Source organism: Falco rusticolus, chromosome 5 (genome assembly GCF_015220075.1).
Source record: "Falco rusticolus isolate bFalRus1 chromosome 5, bFalRus1.pri, whole genome shotgun sequence".
Taxonomy (NCBI): Eukaryota; Metazoa; Chordata; class Aves; order Falconiformes; family Falconidae; genus Falco; species Falco rusticolus.
Window position 1 is genome coordinate 36,928,547 of NC_051191.1, and position 27,769 is coordinate 36,956,315.

A 27,769-nucleotide genomic window follows, 5' to 3' on the forward strand; every position below is an offset into this window, starting at 1 on the left:
CCCATACTGTTGTTTAAGGCAGCAGCTACACCACTGAGCTATGCAGAAGTAACTAAATGGGGAATTCATGCTTTAGCGTAGATACCTATAAAACCCAACCTTTGCCTGCTCCAATTTCTAATAATCTTGGTGTCCTTTTGATTGGAAGATCTCAGTGCTTCCAGAGAAGACTTCAGCCAGAGCATACCACCAGCACAAAACTAACCTGCTACCAAGTTAATGTAACATCACACTAATAGAGCAAGTGTGCTCAGGGCAGCGCAGCATGTGAAAATAAAAATGAATTCTGCTTTTTCTCAAAAAATGTTTCAAAGTCACGATGAATTAAAAGAAAGCTTTGCAACTTAGATGGAGCTTTTTATGTATGAGGGAAAAAAAGTGGCCACAAAAATCACTGAAGTACAAAATTAATGCCAGCACAGTAATAAGTATTAAAATGTATACCAGAAATGGGACCAAAAGGTGAGGCTAGGGAAGACACAGGCAAGCTAAAAATAATGCTGTATCTACCCAGAAAAACTCAAAACAGTGTAGTTAACAGATGTTTCATGAATTCACTACGTATCTGTAACAATTTCCTCCTTTCCTCCAAAAGAGCATGTTTAAGTGACAAACCTATTCAGATTACAGTACTGATTATTTGGAAATTTACACCAGCGTGGAGCATATAAAATATTCTCCTCATAATAAGGGCATAAGCAGACATGCTTGTGGGACAACAGCCTCAATTGCACCATAATTAACTAAGCACCTCACATATGAGATTTCTTTTCCTAAAGAGGTCTCAACAGTAAGACTTACAAGATGAGGGTAGAAGTGGAGAAGAAGTAGGAAAGCAGAAGCACAGCCTTCTTGTGCAGGAAGTCACTGACAAGAAAGTTGTTAAGACTTCCACAAATTCCCCTTGGGGACTAGGGAACGCCTTCAAGAAAAGGAACTCACTTTATTTCAATCATTGTGTACTTCTTTTACCTTAAACTGAATACGACTGTCTCATTCCAGATTCAAAGAACAGCAGCAGCTACAAGTCTGTGCTTTCAACAACCTCTTTATCACTGTGCCTGGAATATGACCATTATGGAACAAGTGGCCCTTGTACAGACTTCAAAATGAACATCTAAGAAACTGCAGTACAGCCTTCTATACCTCTTGAATTACTGCTGGTTTATTGCTAAAGGGATCCCCTGGTATCACCACCATGGGTTAAGACAGTCCAACAGATCTTTAGACATTAATTTGATGTACCTGATAAGGTTGAAGACTTGCATCAAATATAGGTAACCATGTTTCTGAAGAATAGATTCATTCATGTTAAGCCACAGATCACTAATTTATTAAGTAGTAACCCTTCTTATCAAAGGAAAGAACAAAAAGATAAAACATTTAGTTGAAAATGTTGAAGATACGTACTTTCATACAACACTAGGTTCTTCAATAAATAGGAAAGATACTGAAATAAAAATATTACTGAATGTTATTGAGAGAGAGTGTGATTGACTTGGGGATTAATACAGTTAAGTTTAGCTATAGAAGCCCACGATAGGATGGGTACAGCCTTTTTCAACAAGCATAAAATGCAGTTTTCTTGCAGTAGTTAAGAATAGAGCCATGGAGGAAGGATTATATTCTCACAAGGGAGCAGGGGTGTCACTCACACAAGGTAACAGATTATCTTCCCTGCTGCAGGATGAAATTTCACCCTAGATGTGGTACTTCAGAGAATCTCTTTATCTGATCTCCAGAGCTGTCAAGGAACTTTAGCTATTGCTGTTAGCTTAGCTACATTGGAGCTCTGCCTACCTATTTTTCTTTAGAGCTCCAGTTATCAAAGGCATGATAGGACAATAGTATCTATTCTTTCAAAAGCAAACTGCACACATTAGAAACATGGGGTTTTTTCCCTGTTGTTTGAATTAAATTACACTTTGGCATGATCAAGCCTGTTTTTCAACTGACAATTCCTGTCAACTGTTTTCAAAACAGTCATTTGTCCACCATCCTACAATGAGCTTACCTACCCCTTTTTTTTTCCCAGACAGATACTCTCTAATGGATACAGTAGATGTATTTCAAAAGAAGTACACCAGACTTTATTCTGACCCAGTTAAAAAAAAAAAATAATCCCAAACTGTCTGTCAAAACACAAGCTGCATCCTGAAGGACTGGACAAAATGCCACAGTGATGCTTGAACTCTAGATGCTAAAAGACAGTAGAGCCTAGATCTTCATACATGCTACAGGTCCCATATTTAAAATGAATGCTATAATCTACCAATATCCTAGTACACACTGACAAGTCAAGAGGCTTTCTTCCTCAATTGCACATATTCTAGGTATTGTGCTCTGCTACAGAGCACTACCAGATCTCAGAAGGTTAAAAAAATTGTGACTTTGAAATTTATTCACAAGATTCAAAACCAAGAAGTCATTCTGATTTTATATGTACCAAGTTAGTTCAGGACTTAACAGTCTTGAAGAGTATTTTGATTTATGAACTTCTGTATTCAAACATTAGAACTGGAGGATGAACTTAATTCCAGTTGACTTTAGACTTCCACAAATGAAGAAAATGACACATACATATAGAATTCCTAACATCAGGAAAGAAACAGCTGTGCAGAAAGTATGAAACTTATGCAACTATTTCCAAATCATATGAAAACAAGGAACACAAAATAGAAAGAGCCCTTGCATGTGAAAACTGCCTTTTCCTGTTAACTACCAAGATATATATAGTCAAATAACCTATGTCATTTCAGCCACCCCAATTTCCATGTTCTTCTGTTAGAGCCAAAGTACCGAGTATCAACTCTTCAAAGATCTTTGCTGAACTACAAACAGGAAAACTGCTACTAAAAACTGAAACAGGAGAGATTTTAATATATTCTATTCAATAGAAAACATAGTCTTAAATACACATCCTAGGCAATATACAGCTAAAAGCCACAGCTGAAAAATAGTTATTCTATCCTCATTCACAATATGCTGAAGTAGGTGTCAAGACATCCAAATTCAGATGGTAGCTAACAGTAGCTACTACACAGCTGTCTTTCTAGGAAATTTTGGGAACTACTGTTCTGTTGTCTTGAATGTCTATTCCATGTAGCAAAGCAGCACCTGAGCTATCACACACTGAGAAGTCTTCCAATGAAGGAAAATCCAATCCAGTTTCTAATACGGGACAGAATGTTTCAGAGTGATTTATATTACAGTCCAACAGGACAAGAAAAACACGAAAGCAAATGAGTAGTAAATGAGAAATTCCAGAACTGGAGTGTCACATTTCACAGCCTGTACTGAACAAACTACATAGAAGATTCAGCTTTCTAATATATGTAGCTTGCAGAAGCTATGTTCAGTTTAAGCATTTGAAAATCAAATCATGACACTATTAGAGATGGAAGAGAAACAGCTGTTGACAAAACCCACCATTTCTGCACTGCATCTAAAGCACTGGCACATCCCTAATGGACAACGTCCTGCAAAGAAAAGGCTCTGCAACTCCCACGATAAAGTTACCACTCACACCTTACTAACTAAATCATGTAATGCAGTTGTCACAGTAGAATGCCACGTTACTGCTACTGCAAGACAATGACCACAGAACATCAAGCCTGCAGTAGTATTCACGAGGTACTTTAAAAAGAGGGAGTCCTCGTTTCCAATGAATGATTTTAAAATGAGAAATGTAATGCTAAAACCAGTAGCATAACTTTGAGAAGTATATAATAATAACCCAGCATAACATTTTGCACAGACAAGCAAGAAATGGGTCCCAATACTACTAGGACCTCATCAGATAACATGCAAATGTCTCAAAATATTTGGCTTTTCAAGCTGACAAAGAGAATTGTTTGGTTTTGCTTTGAACTTACAGAAAATCAAAATTTTTAAGACCCAAGGGCTGAAAGCATACATAGGAAAACATGCAAATGGCCTGGGACAATACCAGAATGTCAGCAGTACTTTTTCTCAGGCAATCAAGCTTGCTACACGATAAATGTTCCAGGCCCACAAAGAAGCTCTTTCTGTCTGTCTTTGGAAAGGAAATAATCACATTGGAAGGAGCTACTTTAAACTGTACCCTCTTTTATAGGAAACAATAAAAACATTGTTTCTTAAAATGTATACCAGTAAAAAGCAAAAGAAAGAAGCCTATTACTACTTGTATTAGTTAAACCAAGACCAAAATTAGCACACTCGAGAACAGAGTTCAGTTGCTTGCCAGTATGAATTTATTTTGTTTAACTGGGACTAGGAAGGGCAGAAAATCTGTTTGCTTTTTCACTAGGCTTTTTTCAGCACATAGTTCAAAGTCATAGAAGTAATGCAGGATACAATCTTTTGATAACATCAGATTTTAAAAACTGAACTAAAAATTGGAGAAGCAATCACTCCCTCCTCCATCATCAAAATCAGGCAATGAGTTTATAAACTAGGGTTCTGCACAGCATTTATTTTAGTCCCACTAGAGAGATAATAGAGCATTACAGAAGAACATAAGGCAAGACAGACTTTTTGAAAGTCACAACTTTTAAACATTTGGCATTTAAGATTTCACTTTAAGTATTTACGCTTTGCACTCAGACACTGATAGAAATGACCATTCTTTTTTACTGCAACCCAGAATTCAAGTCTTATAGCTTCAATTTTTCATTGATCAACCCCCCCACCCAAAACCTGAAGCTTAACATGAAGAAAGGCAGAAAGAAAAAGAACTAGGCAAAGGTGACCACTGCAGCGGACAAATGCAAACCCATTGAATTCTTGCCACATGGCTCCATAATAAAGCTGAAAAATGACAGACCACTGCAAAATCCATGTTATGACAATGTCCTCTACTATAACAAATGCTGTGCTGCATACAGAGCTTGAAATAAAAACGCAGAGTATAGAAAAAGATTTATGACAGAAAGGAAGCACTACTAGGAGATGCTCAAAATCCATGTTCTGCTGATTGAGAAGTCTTTTGTCCCAGCAATTTCCCTTCCAAAATAAAACATTTCTTCCTCCAAGCTGTCTTTAGATACCCAACTGATAACTTCACAGTAGGAAACTCAAGTCTGCAAGCTTCAATTTACCTGCTCCCAGGTACAACAAATTACATTACTTCAAGTATAAGGCATGTCAGAAGTTGACCAACTAAAGAGTTGGAGTTTTTTAATTCATGAAAAGGAACAAGCAGCTTATTTTGGCTACATGCCTTCTGCTGTATTTCTGCAGTAGCTATACCAGAAAAGCTCATTTTGCTTGAAAACAAGGCAGATGCTGAATGCACAGAAGTAAGTCTATTGAACAACAAGATAATAGAGAAACAGCACTGACAGTTCATAACAAAAGGTGTGAGAGAAAACAAGTCTTTCATGTTCAAGCAAAAAAGTACCATTTAGAAATTAGATGCAGAAATTAAAATGATTGTATTTGTAAAATATAACTAAACTGCAATACCTTGGCCTTGCCACACTTTCGATGGTATTACTAAAATTTTGTCACACGCTGCAGAAGGTTGCATCCATTTCCAAACCAAGAACTCGGCACCACCTATTCTCCGTGTCTCTGTGCGAACTCTAGATTCATTTGCTGCAAGAAAGTCAACTGCTCTATTCCAGACTTTCCTCATTTTCCTCCTTAAAAATTGAAGCAAGAATCACAAAGTTAGCATTATAACAACCTGCATAGCTGACATCCAGCATGTAAGAAAAAGCCCACGTCCCCCTCCCCTTGACCTGTGTCAATAAGAATCTCCAAAATACTACCCTATGCAACCTACTGAAATTAAATTAAAAAAAAATTACTTTTACTAAAATTACTTTTACTATTTTTCCTTACTTATACATAAGGAAATTCAGTACTTTAAGGCGAACATACCTGTCCTGAGGTGGAATTAGAGAATCACGCACGTGTAAAATAGGCATGTAAGGTTGCAAGTCTTTATTATCAGAACATGCCTCGCTGTGACTTCTTAGAACATCTGAGGACACCGTAAGAAAAACTGGTAACCACATAGTTCGTGGAAACATTAAGAAAAATATCAGTTCTGACAATAAACAGCTACTCTGAAAACCCCTCCCAATTTCAATAATTAAAGGTGGTTTTGGCATTCTGAAGCATTTTTCTTCCTAACCATGCTGAAATCAAACCAAACTAGCACCACACAGTGCTTCCAAGTACCCCAAGTAACTTTGGAGTAAAGGTTCTTGCAGTTACTCTTGATTGGTACTTACAAATGTTAGCAGCCACCCACCTTTGAAAATGAGGTGTTTTCCCCCCACCCCAACAAAAGTTGATTTGCAAACAAATGAGGTAGGAAAATGGTAAAAACAGGAAAACAGCTCCTATTTGTCTACCACTTCTGTATTTATGATGAGTGCCACAGATGAAAGTAATAAGACAATTTAAGGAAAACTGCAGTCCAAAACAGAGCTTAAAACTACTAATACAAACTACTGAAAACATTGTGGCTTCAAGTAGAAAGGCAGAATTTCAGAACTCAATTATGCATTCTATTTTAAGAACATAATTTCTGCTCAAAGTGATTAATTAAAAAGCTGCTTTTTCTATGAAAAGCCATTAAGGACAATTAAAGAGCTAGTACACATTTTAGAAGTGTATATTTTAGGAAAAGATAGTTTGAAAAAACAGATATAGGAAGCAACATGTCACCATACTTTAATCAAACACGGCACTTATATTTGTTTTCAACAGCAAGATAAAAGTTTCACCAAGTCAATGGGACTTTATTATAGCCATTTTGATATAATTCATAAATTACATTCTTTACATCAAAAGCTTTGATTAGGTTTAAAGAATGATTAAAAAATCCACATAAACCATACATTTGACCAAGAACTCTAATAGCGTGATGACTGCCAACTAAACAGGCAGTAAACATAACTGAATTGATGCCAGTACTTTGAAAGCTTGTATGCAGTGATACAGATATATGAGACATGACTCAAGAATCCATACCTATGATTTTTACCACCATATCATACATCTGCCTCGTTTCTTCTTCCTCTTTTGCCCAGCGGTATTTCATGTAGTGCAAAACTCCCCAAACCACTGCTATACCTGCATTAAGATGTATAATACTCTTAACAGTATCAGAATGTTGGTTATTAAAGAAAGTTTACAGCATATCCTTCAGAAGTTGGTTAAACTAGCCAACATTTTTGAGTACTTTAAATTTCAAAAGGTAGTGAAATACACTGTACTCACTGTCAATATTTTATATTTTACTAACACAGCAACACAAACCCTCAAAGAGCAGTTACCTTTAGAAAAGCATTTCACTGTTTTAACAATAGCCTGGTATCCCATGAACGTGGTTTGAAATTCTACCCATTTATGAAGAAAAACAGTAAAACAATTATATTGGAAAAATTCAAAGTCATATCAAAAGTCACATAAACTGACAATTCAGAATATGTTAAGATTTAAAAATCCACAATATTCACTGATTCATAGACAAAGTCACATGCTTTAGATATACTAATCTACCCAACTTGGACCGCTTCAGTTAGCTACAGATTTGTATTTCTTGCAACAAAGTACTGCATGCTCTTCTTCCATTACTTTACAGATTATTCCCAAAAATCACAATCCAGTTAGAAAGACCAGCAGCATAAGCTGAAAATAAAAATCTTATTCCTTCTTCTATCCCAGGCTGAGGGCACCACTATACCTGTGATCTCTCAACTATAAAAAAAAATCCCAAAATACACATACACAAATTAAAGTAACAGTTTGGTTCATATACCAGTGATTGCAAGGCAATGTTAACTGATAAAATGGTATCCTACAATCTTTTTGTAAGCCAAAATGGGCGTTAATGACAATACATTGAATACTTATAAAATGGTTTATTTTTTGAAAAGGTGCTTCATATTAACCTTAATTACAGATGAGAAAGTTGAGAGAGCAATTTGCTCAGCATTACAGATGAGACCAGTGATTGACTTAGATACTGAGTTTCACCTCCGCATCCCAATTCACCCCTCATATTGACTATTACCAGAAAAACACCAATGTGGGACAGCTTGCCTTTGATTTTTTTGGTTCCTCAAAAGGCTAGTGAAGGGTTCTCAAAGCCTTCTGCTCACAAGCACGAGATTTGTTAAAGATATTGGCATAAATAAATTATTAAATATTCAGTAGGTGTACGAGATAGATGAACTCTGCATCTTCAGTATTTCTAACCAACCACATGGAAAAAGTGTGAAGTGTCTGCACTCAGCTGTAGCCTATTTTTATGCTGCATAGTTTTCAGTATGGTTAAGAATTAAATGAACTTGAAAGAATTTGAAACTGAAATAGAGAACTATCGAAGACTAAATAAGTTAGTCTTACTGAAAGCTTAGACACATTTTTACAATATAGTATTCAAGGTAAGAATTTTTGGTGACAACCACATTGGGTATCCAACTTTTCCTAAAACTTCATCTTTTCTGTAGTTATGTTTCCAAAGTTCCTGGAACAACAGTGAAATATCCTCAAAATTAAGGCTATCATATCTTTTTACTGAGCATTTTGCTTTTTCAGATCAATTCAATCTGCAATTTTTGAAAGCCACAAGGTATTGCTTTGGCAGGGGAAAAAAAAAGAGTTAGCAAAGAACAAATATGTTCAGCTGCCTACAGCAGACAGCAACCACTGTGAACATACAGGGGTACAACAGAAGTGCCAAGCAAACTGCACTGTAATGAAGATACTGATAGGAACTCAAGTTTTATCGTTGAATAAAAACTTTCTCTACACATGGTGTTTACTTTTCCCCGTGCACTTACATAAACACAAGTTATAACAAAAAAAGTTTCATTTTTTTAATTAACTTACCCAAAAGCAATATTGATAATCTGTGAGTTACATTAACAAACGCACGGCGAAAACGACACCTGAAAGACATCTTTGGACTAGTGGATTCCAGATACTTCACATCTGTCACATTAGTGACATCCATCTCATTAGGGTCACTGCTGAGACACCTATTCAAAAATATACAGTATTTACGGAAAAAGATACATACTGTTAGAAGAAATTAAGTTAAGAAATAAAGACTACTTACTTTATGCCAACATCTTCCCCACTATTCAAGATCCATTGTAATGCTGTGTTAAGTACACTTTCATATTCTGGATCTAAATTCTGTCAAAAAACCAAATATTAGTGAATGATTTCATAAATAAGCAGAAAGTCATCATGCCACAATAAAAGTCAGATACTGCATAGATTAGTAGCCAAATTATGTGGTTTTGTTCTTGATTCTTCAGATTTTGCCCAAGTGTTCACTACACAAAGTGAATCTATACATGCTATGAGTATTTAACAGACTTAGTAACATTCCTCAAATTAAGGGCTGTTTGTAATATCAAGCCATGTTCACTGGTTTATTAACAATTCTAACCTACAGCTAGAAAAAATTATTCAGCCACTAAGCAGTGCTCATTGAAAATTTCCTTCAAGTGTAAAACAAACTAGAAATAAACGCAGCTGAAAATGGGTCCAGTTGGGTTTTTTTAAGAAGCTTGAGGAAAATCAGTTTTAACTGATATTTTACACAGGCCAGTATGTGTAGTTCCAGAACTGCTATCACTATATAGAAGTTTACTTTTTTTAATTAGATGGTATCAACTATCATAGGAGAACATTCACTGCGATCTGAGCTAAGGCTGTCTCCATAGTTCACATTGGATGTTCTTTTGCAGAAGAAGAAAAGCAAAAGTGAAAGTTACTATTTTATATGAAATTATACTCTTCAAAAAGATTTATCTCCATCTTTCCTTTGAATATCACATAATATAACTGGCCTAGAATTAAAGGATAGCAACTTAAGAAAAAACAGTAACTGTTTTATTTTCACTTTGAGAGTAAAAGACTGAAAATTTAATCACTGAACATTGAAACTCTGCAAAGGAGTTATATTTATACTCCCAAAATGAGGAACCGTAGGGTTAAATGAGACTTCGCACAAAGTGACAAATATTCATATGAAATTTCAGAGCCTCTTAGAGCTAGAACAGTTGTCACAATAACAACTGTCATTCTTTCAGCACAATAGATAGGTAAGACCATCAATTATCTGGCATCAATTTTTTTCCCCATGTATTCCCACAACACACTGGTTTTAGCAGATATAGAATATCATTACCAAACTATAAACCAATGTTAGCAGGTTAGGATGCTCTTTGCATTGCCCCTTTGTCTACTATGTAAATGTTTGCCAAAATGTAAAATTTCGATGTATTTGTATATTAAGTCACATCAGCTTAACTCCGCCCCCCGTCAAAGAAACCTTACACTCTCTGCCTTTTAAAAGCTTCAAGTAGGTTTCCACTGAATGATACACAAACATGGGCTAAAATGAACCCTACAGCTGTCAAGGTAAGGCAAGAGTCATCTTTCATTTGGGGAGTAAGGCAGAGGAATGACAGCAGAGAGTGAGATTTCATAATACTGCACAGCTATCAAATTAACAAAAAGGCTGCCTTTGAGCATTTCTATTTAAATGCATCCATGAATGATGTCTCCATACAGCTGCTGCTCATCAGGCCCCACTGCACAGATCTACACATCAGCCTCTCCTCCCAAAGAAAGGAAGACAGCATCCTCTTCTATTAAGTCTCAAAACATAGTACACTGATTTCTGGAGAAGCTTCTAGAGATCTGAATTTCATGATTTATTATTTTCATGTTGGTTAACTATCTTCATCAATGCAAGTTTTGCCCTGGCGTTTTAACTAAAGGGAAAAAACCTGCATGCCGTTGAAGCACTACTACCTACACTTTTGTTGCAATTAAACCAGTGTCTTTCACCTTCCCACTCACCCAAAATCTCACTACATTCCCAAATAAAAAAAAATAAAAAAATTAAGTAGCATGTGTTAAAGACATCAGTTCCAAACATTTCCAAATAGCATTCAATACTAAGTCAAATTTTAGTCCATATGCTAGATAGGAAACCAGGCCTTACCAATTGGTAACTTATACAAATCTTATATACAACCAATGAAAAATACCTCTTTTGCTTACTTTTAAATATGCAGCTGCCTCCTGGACGGTAAGATTTCTTTGAATAGAGCTGCCACATTCATGTTCCCCTGGTAAAATTAAACTTCTGTTTATTTTGATGTACTTGTTACTGCATTATATAAAATAAAAAACCACTAAACAAAAGCTCACGGTTAATATAATCTACACAAACAGCAGTAGCTCCATAATGCTCACAAGTTCTGCTAAAACCCTGGGAAAATCTCTGGACAAATTTCTCCTTTAGAAAAAGTTAAAAAAACCTGAGGACTGTTATAGCTGATATGTACAAATCACATCAACACAACTTCATGTATTGCTCAAAGTGTATTTTGGTATTTATACTGAAAGTAGAACAAAAGGTAGTATGAAGAACTATCAAGAGGACGTTACCATAATAAAACAGTTGCTGTACCCTGACTCGACTTCTTCCAAATAACTTCCATTTACTCTGAAACATGTATTATCTTTTATACAGACCAACTTAGCTCCAGTTGCAACATATGCATGATAGTATTTCAGGCACTGTGAAGTTACTACATTTTAGATTGTTCCAAGTTATCACCTTCCTGAACATGCACAAAATCCCAATATGGCCTAGAACTTGTGGTTTTACCATCCTCCCGGTTCTTTTGGAAAATATGCAGAAGTAATCAGGAAATAAGGTATTATGTGCACAATCAGTCCTCAGTGTCACGTGCCATCATCTTCCTCTTTTTTTGCTAAACTGAAGGTACCCAATTCATGCAAAAAAGATACGTAGTGACTTTGTGTTGGTATGACTGTCACAGAGGAAAGGAAAAGGTCTAAGACCAGTTTTATCTATCACTAGGTCATAGTTTCTGAAAAACTGTCATGGAGTGGCAAATCACATTTTTCCTGATCTTTCTAACAAAAACAACAACAAATTCCTAGCATCTATAACTATGACTTTGCTGCCAAAACAATAAAATAGGAAACAACAAATCCAGTTTTTTACTGGCTCAGGGTTAAGTTTGCCTTACCTTCTCAAATCTGTGCCAAGCTGTACTATTCCCAAAGCCACAGCAAGGCTAGGAAAGTTTAAGATACTCTTTAATACACAAACACGATCCTTTGATTATACTCTTACAATGTATTTTGAGTTGGAATTGCTCCACACTGGAATACCCTTTAAATGGAGCAACTCTGGGTATTAATCCCCTACACAAAGGAGAACATTCAAGGCAGTCTGAGCAAAAATTTGGGAACACTAGCAAGTTATGGAGAAGCATCTTCATGTCTCATTCCCAGTAGGGAGTTCCAAAGAAATCAGTGTTTCTATGAAGCAAAAGCCTTTCTCAGACTGCTAAAGCCAAGTTTTGTTTAATACACTTCAACAGACCTAAGTGAATTTGGCCTTGCAAGCACATAAGCATTAACAGGGATGCTCTTCTCTTACTGTTGGGTTATGCAGGAATAGGAACACTGTTAAGAGTGTTCATATGCTATGTGGCTTCAAAGCGCTGCTGGAACTAGACCTGCATGAAGGCACCGATTTTCACACAAGCACTGAATAAAGAACACAAAACTTTAAAAGTTGTTTCACTTGATAATGAACATGCAACATCTTAGACTTTCAAAGTGCCTGATTCTACCTGTAACAGCAAAAATACAGAGATGGTCAGTGAAAACTGACACCCCCTTTGCCAAAAAATACTCTGAATTTAGAAGTCTGCACCAAAATTAGTGTTGTGGACTACTTTTGTATGTAATTTAGGCAGACAATCCTTTTGTGCAGCGTAAACTCTACAACCTATAAATTTAAATGTATACTCATCAGTCATTTCATATTTCAAGATTAGCAGAATTGGGGTAACTATGTATCATACTTACACAGTCTGTAGTGCAAACATTATTTTAAATCTAGAACTGATGGAATAAATACAACAAAACAAAAATGTATCTCTGTAGAAGCCATATGTACAATCTCAATCAGGTATTAAGTTGTATGACATGAACAAGTCTGATAGGTATTCATCCATTTAAGCTTTTTTTGTTGTTTAGCAAGACCTGAACCCTTCCTGGGGTCTTTCTAATACAGAAAAAGCATGTCAGCCATAACTTGACTGAACAAAACAGCTTGTGAGAGCAGAGGGATGAGACCCTTCTGCTTAGGAGCTTTTGTTTGGTTGGGTTTTGTTTTTTAATTATCTAGATAAGCAGGAAAGCCCATTAATGAAATAAGAAAATACAAAGGGTGAGGTTGATACACAGAAAACAAACAAACAAAAAAAACCCACCACACAAGCAGAAGACCAGATCGTGAAAAATGAATTCTTAAAAACAAGTTTCAGGATTCATTTTGGATTTTCAATCTTATGAGAACACAGTATTACCTCTTACAGAAGGACAAAAGCTCCCTTAGATGGGGGACTACTGGATTACTTCAGTAGTTTTAAACTCTAATCTTACTTGCCTTCTTCCAGGAATTAAGTTTATGCAGTATGTAGTCAACACACTGAATTCACAGCTTCTGGACTCATCTTCAAAAACCAGAAGACAGTTTCCTTGCAGTCCTGCTTCTGAAAATTTTTTTCAGACTATTCCCTCTGAACAAGTTTAACAATTAAAAACACCTTTGCTGCTCCCTGACTATGTCTAAGGCCCATCAGTGCAAACTTCCCTCATGCAATGCTAGGGGGAGAAATAAAAATCACTTTCACCTTGCACCCCACTCTTGAAACAGGCAAACTAATCAGTTACAGAGTTTCAGTCCTGTACAAAAAGCTGTTGGAGATGCAGTTTCTCATTCCAACCCATCTATTGCTGAGAACCATTTAATAACTTTCTTCTGAGAAACTCATGAATTTGAAAGCCTGCAAAAAGTTAGGCAATTCACAAGTCAGACAACCTTCTGTTTTACTGCAAACAGCAGGATATTCCTATATGCCATTTCAGTCACCGCTTTTAGCTAATAGTTCTGCAAATTAAGGCTTACTTTGAATAACTTTGGTGCAATCGTTAACCACTTGGCCTGGAAACCCACTTTCCATAGTCTGAGCCAAAAATGTTTCCCAACTGTTCCATTTGAGGCCCTATATCCAGGAACAAAACTGAAGCAGACACAAAAAAAGCCCCCAACTTTACACAGGTCTGCTGCAAGACACATCTGAGCTCTTTGTAAAAACTGCCCCTCTTAAAATGTCTATTGTGAGCTTACAGAAAGCATGGATCTTTGTGCTCAAACTTTTCTTGGACACAGATAACTTGAAAGTAAAGGACAGTCAGAGCACCATTCTACTTGCCTTTGTAGGGAGGTGAGAAGTAACACATCCCTGCAAAGATCACAAAATTTCCTTTTAGCTTATGTTAGTGTACTTGGGCAAGCCACATAAGTTCAGTTCTTCTAGAAATACTATCAAAAAGCAACTACACCCTCAGCTCTAAACAAACATTTAAGTGTGTTCTCATTTTCTGTATTGAAAGCAATTTTAAGGCAGATCTGCTTTTCCATGCAGGCTGGAATATTTGAAACTCACTTTCATTTGGGCATTTAGCTTAATTTATGAGCTGCAGCACATACATTTAACAGAAACAGTCAGCATTTTAAAGTATTTGCTTTACAATGTAAATCATTCTCTCATTTGGTACCAGAACCGAAACCCAGTGGAAATCTAACACTTTAAGGAACACAGGAATTTAGCACAGATCTCTAGCTTATAGCTTGATGTAATACTATTTGCTTTTTGTATTGGTTGAATGTATACAAAGCATTTGTTTAGCAGGTCTCATGCTTAGAGGTTACTTGCAGCAGGACACTAAGTAGACAGTGAAAGAAAAGCAGGAATAGAACAAGTGTTGAGAGAGCAAGTAAGAATGCCCAATCTCCTGAAGATTAATTCAACAGTTTAGTAACGCTGCAGAAAATCAGAACTTGCTAAATAGTCTTTAAATCACTGGTTGGAAACTGCACAGTATCAATCACCTGCAGAATTGAAGACTAAGGAGTGGCAGATGACACTTGAAATAATATTAATAGTTAGCGCTTTGCCAGGATTTTCTTCTCGTCATGGACTTAACGGTAAGCCTTATTATGTGTGGAAGTCTAGTTTACCCCTGTATCTCAAGGACCTGTGCTGTCCATTAGCTCAGAAGGAAACTGTCTGACTCCAATGGATCATCACTCTGTGGAAAATGCCAAGCAAAAGAAACATCTAACTAAATAAGAATTCTTTACGTACAAGAGAGTAGGATCATACCCATGGGTAGCTGGCTGCTTCTTGTGGATATAGTGGTTTGATTTATTCATTTTGCAAGCCTGACTCAAAATGGATATGATCTACTGAAGTACGAAAGACAAAGGCATTCAGTAATTAACATGTGCCTGAAGGAAGTCTAATTTAAATAAAGCATGTATTTTGGTTTGGGAGAAAGTGATAGGCACTCAAATATATACTGTCTATAAAAAGCTGCTGCTTTGAAGAACGGCTAAACCATTAGACTAGAACAGGAACACAAAGTCTGACTCAGAACTGGACAAGTAGGCACTGCTTCTCCCTAGAGTTTCTTTTAAGGTAGACATTACTAACTATAGGTTTGGCAGACCAGTAATTCTGAGAAAAAGTGATGCATTAAAGGCAATTTATTTTTATACAGGATCATTACATCATATTAAAGCATCACAGTACCGAATAGGCATCTACAGTATACACAGTATATTAAGTCAAATAACATTAACAAACTGTTACCCTGACTTTTTCTTCCTTCAAACAACTTGCAGTGTTTTACCTTCTAAAATACAAGCCCCATCACTACTTCTCCAACTGAAGTTGACAAGGCAAGAAACTAGCTCAGGAAAAATATTAAGTAGTCTAATAAAACAAAGAGGGCTAGAAAACAAGTTCTGCAGTGACCATCTTCATGGTAGTCAAGATACAGAACAGACTACTGCAAGTTTCCAGCCTGCCTTTTTAATATTAATAGTTATAACATGAACAAATGATTCATAGCCAAGCATGAAATGAGAGAAACTTTTCCAAGTATGTGACACACAGACCTGAAAAGCAGCGCTTTTAGTAAAACTATATTCCTTTTTCTTCTCTTTTCTGAAGTGGTGCACTGAATACAAAAGCAACACTTTTAAACCCTTTCTCTCTCTAGCAGCTTTCTCTGTTCTGTGCTTTTTAAACAGCTTCCAGAGATTGTGCCAGGTCTACATCAATCCAGTATTCAAAAATGGACGGCAGACTTCTACCTCTCATACCTAAGAAACTTGGCATAGAGGATAACTTCTGCCTAAGTACAGACGAATTAAGTAATTTTTCAGACTGTATGAAAGCTACTTTGCCAGGCAACCAGGTAATCTCACAATACAGCTTCAGTTTGGGGGATCATCTAACCAAAAAGGATAGGTATATTTTTTTGAAAGTACTAAAGATCCTTCTGGCCAGGAATAGACTAAGAGAAGTTGGTACACCTTTGAGACCTGGGGAAGACAGCAGTTCTCAGAGCATACAAAACCCTCCAAGGCAGACAGGTAAACATTTTTGTAAGTGTCATTGCACATAAGTAAGCCCCAGTTAGCGAAGAAAATTCCTTTTCTTTCACAAATGTAGAAATGAGGTGCCAAACCTTTTAATCGAGGCAAGTCCATTGTTTATTGTATGGCCACCAGAGGGCCAGATGACACACTGAGGAATCTACTATTTCCACTCCACAGAAGTCAGCACACAGCTGTGTGTCTCCTACAACATTCCTACACATGACAAGTTAGCTACCCCATATGGGAAAAAACACCCACAACCTTTTGGTCCTAATGATTTATAGCACAGAATTATCTACTACCATCTATTAAGTATGAAATAATTTGAAACAGATAAAAACGTATCAAGAGGTAATTGACCTACAAAAGATCAACACTGAAAGGCATTCAGTTAGAAAGCAACAAAATTAAGAATAAAAAGCAACTATTATTTTGCATGCACTCAGGTTAAACATCATTCATTCACTATTTTGGGTTAAAGAATAAAATAAAGAAGAAATTTGTGGGTTTTGTCCAAACATCAATTTATTCACTGCAGATATTGTAAATGCCCTGGAAACAACAAGTTTTTGCTGGAAGTTTACTCTTGCAATTTAAACGTCTTACAGAACAAATTTCTTACAGATTTCCTATATAGCTCTGACACATTCAATTGTCAGCCTTGTATCTGACAGAGTTGTTTCCACATTTTTTAAATTAATTTAATGGCTGTAGCACTTGGTAATAGTTTAAAAGCCTTCTTGGTGAAACTTGCTGTTGCAAAACAAATAGTTGGCACAAAGAACAGTAAAGCTTAAAAACAAAAAATCCTGAACCACTGCCTCTTAAACATATTATGGATTGAATAAGCAAGGATGATAAAATAAATGGCTTAATAGTTATGAAATAGATTCTATGGTAACTCACACTGAGCAGATGCCAAAGCTATAAACACAGTCTTAACTTTACCGTTTCCTGATTGTGATGTGCAAATATCTACACAGTTTAAAGCTGTATTAAATATGACTCTAGGCAAAAGCACTGTATTTTATACTTTGAATATTCAATAATACTAATCCTAACCACCATCTCTGACACATTACAATATACAGCATTTTTCATTACTATATAATTAGTATAGTTAAGTTGGACTATTTTGTCTAACAAGGCAATCTTGTTCAACCACTGCTGTGCATTGTATTAGTACCCATTTTCTGGTTGTTACAAAGTATTTGTTTTTCAGACTTGTTTCCACTATAGTGAAATAACTACCTTTAAAAGAAATACATATTCCTCTCCACATATAACATATTTGAAGCTTTTAATGATATCAGGTTCATAAAGCATTAAGACATTAGATCAAAAACCATACAGGATCACAATACTCAACAGCCTATCCTCTTAAGTAAAAAAAAAAAAAAACCAACATTGCAACAAAAGGTGCTACACTGGTGAAAAAGGCAGTGTAAGTATACTAGAAATGGGATTTCTAGTTTCCCAAAAATGAAACTCTAAATGGCTATCAGGGCCCCAGCATATACTAGGTGCTGCAAATCACCATCTGAGCACAGACTTCTTTGTCGCTGTTGCTATAACACTCTTCATCACAATATTTTTGAAGTGTTACCTGCTACTTGTGCCAATTTATCATGAAGTGCATATAAGCTGCTCATCATGAGACTTCTTTCATCTTCCTGAAATTAGAAAACACATTATTAGTATAGATGTATTTTCTTCCATTTACCCAAAAAAATCTTTATATACCATGAGGGAAAAAAAATTGGTTTTACACACATGGGTTGAAAGCTGTAGTGTTTCACACAACAACGATGCAAGCACTAGATTTTGAATCAAAGTATGCACAATATTAATTTTTCAGTTCTTGATTGAAACTAAACTAGATTGCGGCGTGGACTGATGGATCTGCCTGTTAAAACTGATAGCTAAAGTTATTTTAATACTACTGAGAGAACAGTGCAGCGACCCAAAAGAAGTCTGGTGGGTTTGGGGGTGGGGTTTTTTTTGATAGCTACTATAAAAAATTTCTGAAAGTTTTTGTTTTATTCTTAATAAGTGTGCACTGACACTTCATACAAGGCAATCTAATGTACCACCTGGTCATATTCCTGTGTAAAATTCATAGGCAAGTATGATTTTTGTGGTCTACTTTCAAAACTACACTAAATTAAAAAAAAAAAAAAATCAAACAAAAAACCAACAACACACACCACAGAAAGCTGTGGACTATGCAGTCTTGCTTATACTTCCTGCATATGCCACTAGTATAAAAAGACCTAACTCCCAAAACAAGCATGAATATGAGATGTCATATAATTGTTAATTACAGGGGAATTAAACTTACTAGGATAGAGCAATTTCATTGACATTTATCCAGAAACACTTTATACTAGAAGAAATTATTTAAAATATGAATATGAGGAACATGAAGTTACATACAATGAGTACTAACAGCTATTCTAAAACATCAGGGGGTTTTGGTGTTTTTTTTTGTTGTTGTTGGTTTGTCTTTTGAAGTTGGCTCTGCCTCCTGGGGCAGAGTCAAATGGCTGAGATAAGACTAAATCCTTTATTCAGAAAACATGCAAGGAAAATAATTTTCCAGTTTGTGCATCTGCTGATTATATCCACATTGAAAAAACCTAAATATATTTTAAGTTTAGTTCCCTGATGCACCAGCGCTGTCTATTTTAAACACTCCAAATTTCTTCCTTACAGAAACCGCTACCAAAAGCCAGAATACTTGTTTCATTGATCAAATATTTGACAAATTAATTCCCATACATGGTATCAGCAATTACCAGCATCACCTCTCTCTGTTCTGGTCCTACAAAAGAGATTAAACTGGTATAGTTGGTACCCCCCAGAAAACTAACCAACTTTATTAATTCATTTCCTGGCTAGAAAATATTGGGCATGTCAGAAGAGGAAAATCAGTCCTCCACCACACACGCACCACCACCACCAGCAGCCCACGCTTCATCTATTTCCCAGAAGGTACACCCATAAATTCACTAAAAGCTACACCAAGACAGATACGTGAAACATTTTTGTGACCAAATTATTTTCTTAAATTAATGGTCAGACCACCCAAAGGAACTGAACAGCATACGTGAAACATTTTTGTGACCAAATTATTTTCTTAAATTAATGGTCAGACCACCCAAAGGAACTGAACAGCATAACCTCTGACAATCAAACATCAAGCGTGGACCAGGATTACTAGGGAAGAGTACACAGGAAACTCAGAAGAAAGTAACATACAAAACAGGTTCTCAAGCTGCTGTATCCAGTGCACAAGATGCATTCCCTCTGCACTACTGAAGTCATTCTGAAAGAATCCTCACAATTTACTCGACAAAATTAAATTTGTTCAAAAGATTCAGAAACATTTTCTACTCAAGAAACTAGCCAAGGCTGCCTACTTAAAATACACAATTACTCACTTCTGGAGAGCTCAATCCTAGACAAAAATAAAAAACCCAAACAACCAACAACAAAAAAAAATCTCACACAATTATCTTGCAATACTCGATTATATATGCCTAGCAAAAGCATATCGGTATGTTTGTAGTCCAGGCAGAAAGTCTGAAGGCCAAAGGAGAGAACCACCAAAACGCAGGCTGCAGAACTAAGAATAGTACCGATACCTTCAATAGTAACATCTCAAAAATGGTTATCCCAACATTCCAGTTGAAAGAGTAAATATAGGAACAAGTAACAGAATAGAATCAAAGTAAAAAAAAGACTAACTCGTTAATCAATTTTCTGAAGGAGGCTAACCCTTGCTCTTCTGTGGCACTAAATAAGATCCTGGAGTTTCAAGTCAATCATCTCTTACCAGCTGTCCTTTCAAGGCTGGGAAGCCAAATGGTAACAGTAAGAGACAAAAGTTTCAAGACTAGATTTATTAGTTAACACCACAATTCTTCCTCATAGCTCCACACCACAAATTATGTAACATTGTTTTTATATAAAAAGCAACCAGCATGCCACATCCAAATCTTTTAATCCCACTTATATTGCCAGAGATGAAAAACAAAAAGTTAAAACAATTGCAACAAACCTGTTAATCTCATTCAAAACATTCTGAAACTGCATCCTTCCAAACTGATCAACATTGTTTTTATACAATCATTTGACATACTAAAATCTCAGTAAATGGGTTTACTTACTTCTATTTTTTGCAGTTGTTCACTGAAGGGATTCTTGACTGTCAAAAAAAGAGAAAAAATTAATTCTGGAGTCTGAAAATACTAAAAGGATATACCAACCCAGTAGCTTTATGACAACACTGTAATCTTTAGATAAAAACGCATCCATAATATGAAAAATAACAATTAGACAGCTATTAACCTGTGCCTTAACTCCACATTTGATACTGTGCTATACTACCATTTAGGTTAAACGAGAATCTTCTCTCCAAATTCCACAGCTATTTCCATGCAAACAAAACTCTGACATTTGCCAAACTCTTGCTTTAATGACTCAATTGCATTGAAATCACAGTTTGAAGGTTTTACATTTAGTGTACAGTTTAACAAGGTAAACTTACTTTTTTACTAAGAAATAATCTTTACAACACAAAGCTCTACAACTCATCAGCATTTTCTGTTTTGACAGAAGCAAGAGATGACATGCTGAGAGAAAGTGCAGTGTGACTAAATGACCATTCCCTCCTTTCTAAATAAAAAGTTTCCACAGCTCCCAAAAGCACAAGTTTATCTATTATATTCTTCTTGGCTACAAAAGGAAGATAAGTTGAAATCAGAGAAGTAATTTATGCTATGCTTCCGCTTAAGACCAACCAGTTGGTAACTGAAAATTTAACAAAGCAGGAAGCAATCACCATTAAAGCATACCGTCTTGCTTTTCTAAGCCACAAACACGTTTCACCCACAGTTTGACTTTATACAGAAATCAGCAGTTCTATGTGCTATTCAAACAGTAAACGAAGCTTCTACTGACCACACTTGAGGGAAAAGAAGAGAAGAGGAGGGAAAAGCAAGCAAAAAAATAAAAAGAGTACTTTTCACTACTTCTAGGTCTCATGCATTTGCATACAGAAATCTGGAAGAAATCTCAGTCTGGGAAGAATTGCATGCATTTTGAAATCCTGCAGTTCAATTTCTACACCAAGGCACAGTAGAAGACAAACACTATCTTAAGTACCATCCAAAATACGTAATTCCATTTACATGGTGTAATTACCCCCACACACACACAGGTATTGCAGCTAGTTACATAGCATTTCTGCTTGCATCCAAAGGTAACTCAGCAGCAGCCTCTGACAGAGCTACCAACCTGACTGCTTACAAGGTACTACCCACGTGTAATGATACTGACAAAGCAAGGGCTGCCTCCGCAACAGTCAGCTGATCCACAGTATCCCGACTCCTCAACCATAACCATGATTAAACTGATCAGTTAATTTAGTTATAAATGGGGAAAATAAGATCAAGGTGGACACACTAGATCATATTCATAGCAAGATTTCTCATTTAGGAGAAATGGAGGATACAAAAACTAAGGACCAACCAACTTATAAACCAGGGGTCCCCTAACCTTCGCTAAATGTCATCACATCCAGATAAGTAACTGGGGGAAAAACCAAGATTTTATAACAAACAAAAATAATTATTTGTAAAACAATGTGATTTTTATTATCTGCACAAACTTCCATAGCACTGTCGGCAGGAGCCAGATGCTAACCCACTTCACCTTCGTCTTGAAAGGCAAGTTTGAAGTGGGGATGACTACCATTTCATGGCTCCTACATGCAGCAATGGTAAGGAACTACAATTACAACCAACAAATTATGTATAAAACAGTGGGGCAATGAAATGCTTTCTGAGTGAAGAAGAAAGCTTGACTCTCTGAAACTTTGCAACCAACAGTCTGTCCACATACCCGAGCTCAGAAGAAAGTTAAGGGTGCTACCTACCCAACAGCAATAAGCACTTCAGCTTCCTGACAGCAACAGAAAAAAAACCTACAGAACCACCCAAACACAGGGACTGGTTTTCACAGACATCTGAATACTTGATTCAGATTTCAGATTTAATTAAAACTAATAGTAGCAAATTTTGTTCAAGCACTCTTGTAAACCAAGCCCTATACCACTTCATGATTTCATTCTATAGATGCAAATTCTCAGACACTGCCTACTAGATTATCAAGCTACCAACTTTACAAAGCTTCTATGTATTTCATTCATTAACTCAACAGAACATTCCCAGCACACTAAACTTTTAATCTAAATAGCCTAAAATAGGATTACAGAAACACAGCCAAGGCTCTAGATGACTACCAGCCTCCCAGTTTGATCATTAGTTATCCAGACAGGATAATTATGGTCTCTTCCCAAGGTCAATCTTATTGAGCATACATGAAATCTTGATTATATTGTTTAGATGGAAAGGGGCAGGAAAGGGGGGCAGGCATGAGACGCAACAGTGCGTAGATTTCAGTATACCTGACAAACACATTTTAGCTCTGATGAAAGAGCCACGGTACAAACACAAATGCAGTATTTCCATGCCTGCAAAAATGCAAACAGAAAACTGTCAGCTGCAATTCTACATATGCTGGAACAGCACAGAAATGAAGGCAATGGTGTTAGACTTTCCCAGCACCACAATCCCATTGCAAAGCCAACCTCACATGTGACCAACTTCATATTCTGATAAACCGGAACACTGAATTCATGAAGCAAACCAGATGAGATGTCAACGTTTGCCTCTCCTTCACAAATACGTAGTGGTTAAAGTGACAAAGGGAAAAAAAAGATGACTCCAAAATTATCACAAAAATTTGACAGTCCTTGTAATTCATTATTTTAACTCACCCTATAGGATTTCCATGAAACCCCTCTGAAGTTAGTGATTTTATGGCAAGTTTAGGATGCCTGAAGGCTTAAGAGGCAGGCATGCTAAATGCAACTGCAACAATTATCAGCTGCATATGCAATTAACAACTGTTAATTAATCTGCACCATTTACCACACAACCTTGAGTTAATACGGCCACTCCTTAACTACTTCAGTAACTCCTCTGTTCTGAATCCACCCTTCTTTCTTTTGTTCGGGATCTAAGATCTTACCAAATCCTCCCATGTGCTCCAGCCACAGATGTAGAGTTTTCACTATATTTCATATAGTGATATATATATATATATCTCAATATATTACATAAACATTATTCATACAGAAGGTTTCTTGACAGTTCTTAAAATACCCAAATTTTAAAAGAGTAAGAAGTTTTCCTCTACCAAACTAAGCATTTTTAATAACAAATTACGAAAAGTTTTTTATATGAACGTACCATACTTCCAAAGCTCCTCTTTAAAAAGGTTCAAGAGCTCTACTATACAGCAATAATTACCAGCCTTGCAAGTAGTCTATTTTTATAAACTTTAAAGAACCAATTCTCATCTACTTATACTACAGAGCTAAAAACCATAAAGATAATTTTCCAAAACAGGAATCTCTTTGACTGTTGTCTCAGGGGGTCTTCTCTCCAGATTAGCCAATGAACTGACAACCACATCCACTGCCCTCCAAAACAGAAGGGTTGCAACAAACCAGCTGGACGCAGCAATCTTTGTCCATTAGAACTCCACAGACAGCAACAAAGCCATGAGAAGCATAGCAGTTTTACCTGGTCACACATGAATACTAGCTGCAGGATAAAAAAAAGCAAGAGTACTTTCACAGAAGAAAGATCTCAAAAACTTGACAAAGGGAACCACACCAACTCCCCCAAAAACACTGTAACAGCTAAACATTCTGCTTCAAAGTTTGATACATTGGGAGAAGAGCTTTACTCCTAGCAAGGTGTAATGATAATATAATAGGATTATTTGGCCAGACATAGAAGGAAACAAAAAGTAAGTACACTAAGGGACATAGTCTTCACACAAAACTTGATTTCAGAACAAGAAAGGATATGCTATTTAAATTCCATTTAAGCAGTTATCTTATTTAAACACTAATAAATCAAGAACAAGACAGTAAGATTACCAAAAAGCCTGCAAAAGAAATCAAAGCGGCATACAAATATTGTTCTGGTTAACAGAGAAGTCTGCTAATGACCCTTAGAAGTACACGCTAATTAGTAATTTACACACATTACTGTTGGGACAAGCTGTAAATGATGACTTGCAGACTACCAGAATTCCTCAGAACGGCAGAACTGGTCTGTCTCAAATAACAAGAAGTCACCAATACAAAGCTAAGGGTCACAGCACGGCTCCAAAGCGTTCCAGCCAAAGCTGTCAACACAAACACATATACCAAGCCATCTCACAAGAGATGCTCAACTTTAGGAATCTAAGTGCAGTCAGTGTCAACATACAAGGTTATTTTTTGCTAAAATACAGAAGGTTTCATCTTTAAAGTAACAATAAAGCCACTCATCATCATCACCACCACTCACTTTCCACCCTAACACATTACTAAGAGTTGCAGACAGTCACAGTATTTACAGGGCTTTAGTTTTCTTGAGTAAGGCAAACAGGGAGTACAGAGTGGGATTTCTTCTCTTTTTCAAAGCATGGTTTAACAGACATGAAGTTGCAGCCTAACTGCAGACATTCACAAACATACAAGTCAGCCTCTCTAGTCTCAATGACACAAGTTCCAAAGACTGACAGCTTCACAGGCAGTCATACACAAATAAAAATACCTTTGCTTGGGACATAAGCTAGAACCACATCATTAACACAGTACCAAAGTAAGGGATTCTGTTACCTTCTGGTCACCAAATCAGGATGCCAGAAAGTAGCTAATCTTTCCACTACAGCTATCTCCTATGTACTGTGGTACTTTGCCCTGAAGCGTTGCTATTCTTACAGTTTCAGTATTTAATACACTTCAACAGATAACATCAAAACTGAAGTATGAAGAACAGTCACACCACGACAAAGCAAGGATTCAACTAGCCCAGAATCCTGCCTCCAGCAGTAGCAAGTTTTACTCTTTTCAGAGACACCTGTTCCTAACTGGAGGCAGGAAATCAACAGAACAGTGGCAAGAATGAGTGCCAGAGCATAAGCATGTAAAGTATATGCTGATACTTCAACAGAATATTCTCCCAGCCATAAAAAAAGGATCTGCACCTCAGAAGCTTCCCAAGACAGACAGAAGTGGCTTGCCTTCCCCCCTCCCTGCCCCAAATTATCAACTCCGATGTATTTTTCCCTACCAATTTGTCTAGTCCCACATTAATCCCAAGCAAGCTTTTAACTGCAGCAACATATGGTCACAAGGAGTTCCACAACTTAAACACGCATGTGTGAAAAGCCTGTTTCTCTGCTTACTCTGAACTTTTTAACTTGAAAAACTCTTCCTTATACTAGAGGAAACAGCAAATAATCACTCTATTCACCTTCTCCATAATACTCATGCCTTTACTTCACTCCTCAGTCTTTCCGTTGGTCCTCACTCTTCCACACTCATGAGTCCTATTGCTCCTTGCTATGAAAGCCGTACTACGCTTTCGATCATATTACTACTTTCTGAACCTTTTTGAAGCTCTGTTATGTCCTTTCTGAGGTTGGAGAACAGAGTTGGACACCATTCGAAATGACGGAGCACCACAGATTATTAGCGCCACACTGATACTCTCAAATACCCTCTCAAATATACTTTGTTCTCAATTCACTTCCTAAAAAATAGAGAAAGCTGCCATTGATTCCTTTTTGACCTCTACTGAATATTAAGCTAACTTAACAGAATCATTGTAATGCCACAATCTTTCTGAACATAGAGATAATTTGATTTTATAAATGAAAAAGCAACTTTCCAATGCAATTTTAAGGAGCTGTAAAGCCACAGCTACAGAAACAAGAATGATCCCAATTAACCAGTAAGCACTTTATTTCTCAGTGCAATGATACCAAAAGTGCCAAATATCATCCACACGAGGATTCAGCAACTGCACTGCAACACAGGCTTGCACACACCAGCAGCTTGTGCAGAAGCAAGTATGTTCCTCCAAATAGAAAAGTACTTTCCTTCTCCCTAACCACCACGTCAAAAGCAGACTAATCTCAAAACAGAAACAGTATTTTTTCCCACATTTGTCCTGTAAAGGAGTGTTCAGTAAGGGAATAACCCGATGCTTTCCATTAGAACTTACTTCATCAAAAAAATAACATTAGCTGGATAATATATTGTTATCAGAGGAAGCAACAATACTGGAAGCACAGCTACCTGAAATTGGTCTTTAGCCCAGCCTTTTTATACATGACTTTGGAAACAAGTTCTCAATAATTTTACAATCCAAGTATTTTCAACATTAACTAACAGATTCTAAAAAAACCCTCTAAAAACAGCTGAATCTTTCCTTAACAGTTCTTCAACTGCCTCAGTTTAGAGAGCTTTTATTGATAATTTTTCCCCAACGTGAATTAATTCTGTTTATGAATAGCTGATATAAGGGTTTATATTGTAACCAAACTATTTCATAATTATTTTTTTTACATAACCCACCTCTAAAATAATTAAACCCACCATATCTATGACAGAAAAATGTGTCTGAACTGACATGTCTATCAGCCCTGAAAATAGCAGTCTTCACTATTTTAGGTAAAAGGGTAGGAAATACCAGAATTTCTCTTTGGAGTTCTTCACTGCTTCTTAAAAAAAAAGAAACCTCTCTGTATTTTAGCTGTATCACCCTTTCTAGGAATGCTTAAATCTACTCCTGCCTATTTAAATACTGGTTAGAGTAGATCTGAATGTTGAAAGATGCTCTTAAGAGAGTCATGTCAATTTGGCCCATATTTAAGAGGAAACACTAGTGTTTTGGAAGAGCTGCTCATCAGATTATTCAGTTTCACAAAAATAAAACAGTAGTTTCATTCTAGTACTTGTATTAATGACTGAAAACCTAGAAATCATAAATTTTGTGCTTAAAAGCTTAAAGAAAGATATTTTAATCTGTAGTGCCTGTAGAGATTCCCAATACTGCAAAAGTGAAACAGAATAGCTAGCTGTAAGTCAGTGCTTCAGAACACCACCTTTTTTAAGCAAAAAGCCTTATAAAATAAACCCAGAAGTGAAACAGTTGCCAAGACATCACAGCTGACCTTAGAGGAAGTTTTCACTATATTACTGCTCCATAAATACTGCTGCTGGCTAGAATCTACTGTATTGAAGTGCCCATTTCAAACAGAGCTGATACCTCACATTCACACCTGCAAATACTAACAAAGAGACTGCCTTTCTTTCTGGTCTCCCAT

General features: G+C 36.5%; 1 protein-coding gene across 1 annotated transcript in view; it reads right to left on the reverse strand.

Moving 5' to 3' along the window:
• The window catches only part of LEMD3 (LEM domain containing 3), a 50,671-nt gene that overhangs the window by 9,064 nt on the left and 13,838 nt on the right, over nt 1–27,769 (reverse strand). Inside the window, exons 2-9 of the mRNA XM_037388645.1 lie at nt 20,701–20,738; nt 18,135–18,201; nt 11,029–11,096; nt 9,065–9,144; nt 8,836–8,984; nt 6,970–7,071; nt 5,869–5,971; nt 5,449–5,627 (exon numbers count right to left, since the gene is read on the reverse strand). Coding sequence (XP_037244542.1) covers nt 5,449–5,627; nt 5,869–5,971; nt 6,970–7,071; nt 8,836–8,984; nt 9,065–9,144; nt 11,029–11,096; nt 18,135–18,201; nt 20,701–20,738 — 786 coding nt within the window. The remainder of the gene's footprint in view (nt 1–5,448; nt 5,628–5,868; nt 5,972–6,969; nt 7,072–8,835; nt 8,985–9,064; nt 9,145–11,028; nt 11,097–18,134; nt 18,202–20,700; nt 20,739–27,769) is intronic.